The following is an 8,782-nucleotide window of genomic DNA, read 5'->3' on the forward strand; positions in this document are numbered from 1 at the left end:
GTCTTGCTGGCATTCAAACAAAGATCATTAGCGGCACACCATTCTTGAATGGCAGTTAGGCAGTCACAGATGAGATAGGGAGAGGAGGTGGCCGAGGGCGGCTGGTAAATGAGTTGAGTGTCATCAGCATAGCACTGGAAATTTGAGCAGGAAATGGCAATGCAGGAGGCAAGAGTTGCCAGATATTGGTTAAAAAGCCAGGGTGAGAGGTTAGACCCCTGGGGAACCTATGTATAAAGTAGCACTGCCCTGTAAGGCAGAGCCAAGTTTCTGGAGCAAAAGGCTTTAATTTGGGCTCAATTGCATACCCACAATGCCTTGCTGATGTGGCTCTGAAATGAAGGTGAACTTTCAGCAATGGCTACTAGGTTGCGTTGTGGCATGTGTCCCTTGCCCCCCCACACACACACACACATGCATACACACACACACACACACTCACACACACACACACACACACACACACATGTCACACGTCACATTAAGACTGGTTTCCTGTAGTCACAGAATAAACCACAATGGTGAACTATTCAGTGGACTAAAATAATAAACAATTAATCCAATAGTCTATAGTTACATGCTAAACGGCTTAAAATAAAAATTCTAAAAATATAAAAAGTGCATATTCAACAGCTTCATCCGATGTTTAATTTAAATTTAAATAACATGAGGGAATTATATTTAATAGACTTTATTATTTGTTCATGAATTCCGGTTGACATGGCATTGTTTCCTTTAAAAATGTTGCCCTGAAAGTGCCTAGTTTTGGTATCAAGTTTCTGAAGTGTTTAAATTCTCCTAAGTGTTGAAGACTGCAGTACTGTCCCCACTCTGCGGGGGCAGGGCTGAGAAAAAATCAACACACAAATAAACGCAGGTCTCCAAAAGGTGAATCATTTTTAATGTTGTGGACATTGGCACAGATATGTTTTAAGTCATTTTAAATTATTTGGAAGGCATTATCTTGTGGGAACTTGGGTTCAGGTCCCCACAGCGTGTGTATGTTATCATGTCCAAGTCCCTACAAGGATAGAAACACATACACAGACACAAAAAACGTTTTGAAAACGAGTAAGGGTTCCTCCATCAAAAAGTAAAGTCTACAAGCAGCAGAAAAAAAAAATCAGGTACACTCAATCTTTGCCACTACAATTTCAACCCATGCAACTGGAAGTATACAAGTATAAACACTGTACACCACTACACATCCAACCTTAACACACACTTCCACTATAGTATTTATGTAAGCTGCCTAATCCTTGAGTGTTACGTGTGGATGTGTAGTGGTATGGAGTGAGCATTTGTTAAGTTTGGATGTGTAGTGGGTTAGAGTGAGCATTTGTTAAGTTTGGATGTGTAGTGGTATACAGTGGGTGTTTGTTAAGTTTGGAAGTGTAGTGGTTTAGAATGAGCATTTATCAAGGTTGGATGTGTAGTGGTTTAGAGTGAGCATTTGTTAAGTTTGGATGTGTAGTGGTATACAGTGGGTGTTTGTTAAGTTTGGAAGTGTAGTGGTTTAGAATGAGCATTTATCAAGGTTGGATGTGTAGTGGTTTAGAGTGAGCATTTGTTAAGTTTGGATGTGTAGTGGTATACAGTGGGTGTTTGTTAAGGTTGGATGTGTAGTGGTTTAGAGTGAGTGTTTGTTAAGGTTGGATGTATAGTGGTTTAGAGTGAGTGTTTGTTAAGGTTGGATGTGTAGTGGTATAAAGTGGGTGTTTGTTAAGTTTGGAAGTGTAGTGGTTTAGGGTGAGCATTTGTTAAGTTTGGATGTGTAGTGGTTTAGAGTGAGGGTTTGTACCTTAACGTTGTTATTACTACTGTTTGTAAACTACGTTCTGTCAGAGCAACCTTAACTCTTTTTTAAAAAAAATGTCTATTGCATTTCATTTTTGTGTGGGGAGTATTGAATAAAGCGTGTTAGTATATGTTGTATAAGTGTTTATTATATAGGTGTATGGCATATATTATCATATGACCGTATGACGTATGAGCACATGCGCTATCTGTATGTCATATGTATTTATCAAACTGGGGAGTGTCACATAGCAATATATGGTGTATGACTGAATTGCCTTGGGGGTATGAATATATGTCGTATGACTAAAGAGTGTATGAGCTTATGGCATTTGTGCTTCTGTCATATGAGTGTATGGCTTATGAATGCAGAGCATATGAGGTTACAGCATATAGGCTTATGGCATAAGGTCTATAATGGATTGGTATGATGTTTGAGTGTCATATGATTGTTTTCATATGTGAAGGTGTGCCATATGATTGTATGGTGTGAGTGTCTGGTCTATGGCATTTGATTGTATGTCATATGAGTGTATGGCTTATGATTGTGTGGCAGGTATGAAGTGTGGGCATGACATGAGTATATGGTGTGTAAGTAAATATGTTTATGTTAATGAGTGTATGCCATATGAGTGTACAGAAAAAAACTATAACGTATGGTGTATGGCATATGAATTGATGGTGTATGAGTGACATATGAGCGTTTCATATGTGAGTGAGGTATAGAGAAAATAAAAATACTCCTCAGGGACCCCCTTAGTATTCCTATCCATCCAACGCCCCTGCACTATCATTTTGTTAGTAATAAATACTTTGTTTATATCACAAATCTGGTATGCAGTCATCTTCTTTAGCCCAGGTTTGTCACATATAGTGTCACAAGTGAGACATACAACTAGCCCCTATAGAGATGATGAACATATCGCCAATGTTTATTTCAGATTCTTTCTTACCCATGCGTTAGCCTTTGGGGGGAAGATGGAGACCCCCTCCCTATACGAGCACCACTCGGAAAGAACGAGGGAGATGAAGATGAAACCTCCCAAAAGACCAGGGGTAAGGGATCAAAGGAGAGAGAAAACTGATGTAGAATCTGAAGAGAATAACCCAGGTTACGAGACTGGTGAGGAGGGGATCTCAGAGGAGAAAACTGAGGTGTCAGCTCTGACCACTACCCCAGGAAATCGTACTGCAGTGCCTCATTAAGGGACACAAGTTGCTAAAGGAGGCCCTTAGCCAACAGGTGGCAGAGGGACAGAGAATGGAAGCCCAGCATCCAGACAGTTTTACTCTGCTGGCCCCTGCATTGGTTGAGACCAGGATAAAGCCCATGGCCGCCTCTTCTGTGTTTCAGAAATTCTCCACAGGGGAAGAAAATGTTGATTGTGTGGCTGAAGTGACCCATTGATGCAGTTGATACCTAGGACCCTTACTAATGGGAGCACTACAACAACCCTATCAGAAGTTAAACCCAATGGGCTTCACTGGATATCAACACCTGAAAAAGGGCATTCTTGGACAGTTGGCTATGATGGGAAACACTACCAGCAAGAATCCAGGCAAGCATGTTAGGCACAGAAGATACCCATAGACAGCTGCCCTATCGTAATTGAGGGGTACTGAATAAATGGTTCTGAACTAGGATGTAGGAAGAGATCCAAGAGACATTGATTTTGGAACAGTTTGTGATGTCCGCACAAGGGTACCTACAATGACCAGAAAGGCAACTCTACAATCTCACAATAGAAGAAGCAATCCAGATGGCATCACCCACCTAAGGGCTGGACAACACCACTCCACGATCTGTGCCACCAGTCCAGCCCTGAAATCACCCACTACGGGGAGGGAGCAAGGCTGAAACCCTATACCGGATGACATCTCAGGTGAAGATCACTTACCCTGGCCAAGGAATTACAGAGCAGATTCACCCCCTTCAGACAACGGTTGCGCTGGTAAAAACACGGGAGCGACGCATACCCAAGGGACTCTCCTGGTGGTTTGCCTGTGGGAACGGCAGGCACATTTCCCGTTACTGTCAGGACACCAAGAGCAAAGAACCAATGCTTACTGTTACAAGCCCAAGAATAGTGACCCAGAAGAGGCGAGGAGGATGTCTCCCTCTCTGACAAAGAACCGGAAGAAGGTTCTCACTTCCAGGATATGTTGAGTCAAGGTGATGCCCCCAAAGAATTACAGGTCCTTATAAAGACTCATGAGAGGAGGTGTGCTCTACTAGATTCCAAGATCCGCCAAACGGCTATATAGGCCAACCTAATTGAGGATGATCAGATTTTACCAGGTTCAGAGGTGGCCATAATGTGGATGGAGATGTGGCTGCATATCCTCAAGCCAGGATCTACATAACAAGAGGAGATGAGGACAAAGATATAAAGGCAGCCAGGATGCCAAGACAAACCGGGGCTATAGTACTCAGAACAGATTTATTTCTGTTCAAGAAGTGGATGAAGGAGAGGCCGTAGATGCCAGAAGAGAGCCTGGATACCTGGAGAACCTCTATTTGGAAGAACAAATCCTACGAAGGACTCTTTCTGAGCCACCCATGCACAGACTAAAACGATTGCCGGAAAATCTTCAAGGGCCAACTCAAGAACTAGACAGGGACCAAACCATTACTGTGAAAATAAGTAAAACCTTATCTACCACAGACAACTGGAATTGACAAGCCTATTCACGGAGGTAAAAGGGTGAATACTATGGAACCACTTTCCGTCCTTCCTACTCCACGGAAGAAAATTCCCAAGTAAGAAACCAGACATCAACCCAATCCTTTCCCAGAAGTACAACGTTAAGGGGACACCAAATAGAAGAGAGGGGTGTATGTGACAGCTAAGGAGGGGGGCCACGTCTGGGAGGCAGAGGTGGCCAGCTTGTGTGATGTTGCTATCCCGAGGAGACATTCCCTTCTCCCGTACTTACTGTTATGGCCCGTCCTTCTGCAACATACACACATATGCACTACAAGTGCTGGAAGCCTATGCGAGAGGAGACATCAAAGGAGAAATTAAGTATGTGACCGCATTGGTGCCAGAGGAAAAGTATCAGGTCTATAATCCAGGCAAAGCCATCAGATGGCACATGGAAAAAAAACAGTCAGACTAATGGGTGAGAAAGGCAAAAAGTTAAGTCTGTGGGCCTGTAGAATCCGCTGAGGGGTCAAAATCACGAAAGAAGTAGAACGGGCCAAGCAGACAGGACACAGAGCAAGAGAAACCGCCCAGTGCACTAACCCACAAGAAACAGACAGAAATAAAGTGATTACATGGTTTCTGCAGGTGATAAGACGTCAGATATCAGATCCTATTTGAAAACTGGAATTCCCTGAAGTCGGGTAAGGAGAAAATAAAAACACCTAACTGAATATTTCATTGGACCAGAAGGGCCAATGGAAAGTGGCCAGGGAAGGAGCTATTTCCCCTGGAAGTATAAAAAGGAAGGCGCCGCCCTCAGTCTGGTGGTGTGTGCTTAATGAGAAGGACATCAATGAAGTGGGAGATGCATGGATTGTTTCTTTCTGCATAACATTTTGGTGTTTGCTGTGATTACCACCTGTATCCAGCCAGGAGGAGGACTGTATTGCTTGATGAGGTGGTCCTATTTTTTGTTATTTGCTGTGATTACCACATATATCGAGTTGGGAGAAGGGGGAGGACTTTGCTGCTTACTGCGTTTATCATATGCATCCAGGAAGAGGAGAATTTGCTGTCTCCTGTTGCATAGCCTTTGTACCCAGCTTGGAGGAGAAGGACTTTGTTGATTGCTGTGGTTGTCATCTACATCATTGCAAGTGAGATGCTCCCAGAGAGACTTTGGTAAGCCTGACACACATCTGTGTTGCTTCATCCATTTCCTGATCACTCCTCCTAGGACCCTCGTACGTATGAGTTCCCAAGGGACCCCTAAGTATTCCTTTCCTTTCAACTCGCCTTGAACCCTCATTTTGTTAGCAAAAAAAGATGCATTTTTATATCACAGATGTGGTCATCTTCTTTATGCCAGGTTTGTGGCAGGCGCATAAGTCGTATGAAATGCACATGTCCCATATTACTCCTCTATGTATGCATTATAACTCCGATAGGAGTTTTACATTTTGTAAAGGCAGGCACTTTACATCCCCTATCCTTCTCATGTACAGATAAAACTCACATCAAAGTCAGCCCTGACTTAGACGTGAGTTTGTATATGTTTAGTAGTGCACATGTAAAGTTCGTATAAATGATGTAAATTCATTATCTTCATGCAAGAAATATAGATACATCTTACAACGTGTTTGGCTAGTTTGGTATTTGAACATTTTTAGGGCACTAGATCCTGTTAAGATATAGGTGAAGGCCAAAAATCTCAAACATCTAAGCAAACCATTTTGGGTTCATTTTTCCTATGAGAAATCCCTATTTTAAAAGGTGTTCAAAATGCAATTAAAACAATATTTTTTTTAATGTGAATCCAGCCATGTTACATTCTGACATTTTCCAGCTAGGGTCGGGTGCCTCCAAAATTGACAAAATCTGTTTGATCTTTACATATGCCACATCCTGTTATTTGGCATCGTTGAAATATGAATACACGCATTCAAGTACTCTGAGTCATATACAATGAAAGAGAAGCATTGAAGCGCCACAGCTCGGGGATCATAGAAACAGACTCAAAAAACCTTCAGCCACGCAAGCAGCATTAGTCAGACATTAACACAGCTTTAGTGGTGATTGGACCGACAACTCATCTTATGAATAGTTCGGGGTATAGGAAGTTGGTGTCTGTTAACTGAGTGACTACATTATGTGAGTACATAGGGCCTCATTACAAGGTTGGCAGTGCTGAAAAAAAGTTGCAGTAATTCCATTACCTCCACTTTTAATCCACTCCTGTAATTATAATTTTTGGTGGATTTACTGCTTGCTGAGTTACCACATGGTAAATCTGCTTCTTTTCAGAGGAAATGTGGCAGGTTCACCTCCAGCCTGTTGCTGGAGGTAAATCCCCTTTACCTCTAAAAAATCTGCAGATTTACCACACTTTAATTCCGCAGGTGGTAAATCCGCCAAAAATCCCATGGAGTCCTATGGACTCCAAATATGAGGAATTGCCACCACTTGTAATCCCATGGTAAATCCATAGGACCTAGTGGCCGTAATGGTAATTCAGTTTGGTGATATTTTGCCAGATTTACACCCGAATACTTGTAAGGAGGCTCATAGTCTAATCCTTGGTCCTGAAAACCGTGTCTTGCCAGATATTTTGTACTATAATTCCCCTGGGATTTCTGACCAAAACATCTGGAGATCCGCGGGTTGCAAACCCCTGTAAAGAGATTAATGAACACTTTAACAAAAGATAAATACATTGTACTTTTTTTTAAAGGTTGCATATCAATGACACTACTATAAAAGTCTATGTTTTGTCTTATTTTCTAGGTAAGGACAAAGGATCATGTGTTTGATAATGTAGGACATCTTATTCGCTACCACGTCGACAACGATTTGCCAATCATTTCTTCAGGAAGCGAACTGTGCCTCAAACAGCCAGTGCGTAAAAACAGCACTATAGGACCCAAAGTGTGAACCATGACTGAAAATACAGTACAAGATTGGCCAAATATTTGGTTTCTGATGCCTCGTCTGGATGATAAGAGAACCGGCAGCCGCAGACTGCAAGACTACCACTTTATGGTAAAGTCTATGAAGTGAAAACATGAAGACAAGTAGCATTTCAATTTCCCAAAAGGCTTTAAGACATGTGGACATTTAACTTTGAAAGTCACTTCGAGGAGTGACATTTTAAAGCACAACTGAACCCTTACATGCAAAAGCAGACTTTAGTGCACTTCGGACACAGTACTTCGTGCCTTTATTCATGAAACTACTGTTCTGGAAAATTATTATTTATATTACATTTCTTGTTGAGTTTTTAACGAAACCCGAAAACTATTTGCCAAAACACAATATCATTTGAATACAGTTTAATGTAGTTTGCTTGATATACAACAATGCTGCTTACATTTGCTTTAAATAGCACTTTAACATGAATAATGTATACACAAAAACATATTGCAGACTAGTCTGGATACAGAGATAGATTTTTTTTAGGTAACTGTTGCTGGTATATTGGCAAAATTAGTTTTGTTACAAAGTATAGAACAGCGATTTTGGGCCATAATGTAATATTTCCATTTTACATGAACAATGCAAATTCAGATGACAAATGATGAAGCATGTCATGTTACATTGTAATATTTATATGCATTACATTATGGTAATGGTATTATAATGCAGTAATAACTGTGTATGTGTTTTGAGTAGGTGATATATTTTCTTCAATGCCATATCAGTTGTTTACAAAATGATTGTAGAACAGGTGGATGACACAAGTATATATATTTTAAGCATAAATAAAACTATTTGTAGTTTGTATTCTCCTTAGAAACAAACATTTGTAGCATCTCAAATACTTTTAAAATTTTATTACATTGCATTGAATAGGCTTACAGATTTAAACAGTAAAATCAGTGCTGCCCAATAGCTGTTTTTGCCTTTGACTGGATTTACAAAATGAGGAGCCAGATTAAGAAAACATTTTTGTCACAGTCAGGAACAGCAGAACACCCAAATATTGAGGTGCAACACTTTTTATGATTCTCACAGAAAGGGTTGGATGACCGCCTGCAGGAACTGCAGGATGAGCACTGTACAGGGTAGGCAGTTGAACACAACAGAAAATCAACTATTGTCTAACACTGGCAGAATGGATTGGTAACAGGATGGGTGCAAGGATGTGTGCAAGGGTCTAATCTAGAGGGACCTACTGTCTAAAGCCAAGTGTTTGTCTACAAAAAGAAAACACAATTCCAGGGAGGAAGCCCCCTATTTGCTACTTCTGTTAGGGAAAATTCTCAGAAATGTGTTAATTCCCTTCACCTTAGAGACCCCCTGCAACTTTCCTGGATTTTGAATACTTAATTTTTTTTACC

The 8,782-nt window shown here is 41.1% G+C and overlaps 1 protein-coding gene across 1 annotated transcript in view; it reads left to right on the forward strand.

The window, feature by feature from the left end:
- The window catches only part of SHC4 (SHC adaptor protein 4), a 281,807-nt gene extending 273,565 nt beyond the window's left edge, over positions 1–8,242 (forward strand). The window contains exon 12 of the mRNA XM_069624788.1: positions 7,230–8,242. Within this exon, the coding sequence (XP_069480889.1) occupies positions 7,230–7,376 (147 nt within the window). The 3' untranslated portion in view covers positions 7,377–8,242. The remainder of the gene's footprint in view (positions 1–7,229) is intronic.
- The last annotated feature ends 540 nt before the right edge of the window (positions 8,243–8,782 follow it).

Source organism: Ambystoma mexicanum, chromosome 11 (assembly GCF_040938575.1).
Source record: "Ambystoma mexicanum isolate Mex_15411 chromosome 11, UKY_AmexF1_1, whole genome shotgun sequence".
NCBI lineage: Eukaryota > Metazoa > Chordata > Amphibia > Caudata > Ambystomatidae > Ambystoma > Ambystoma mexicanum.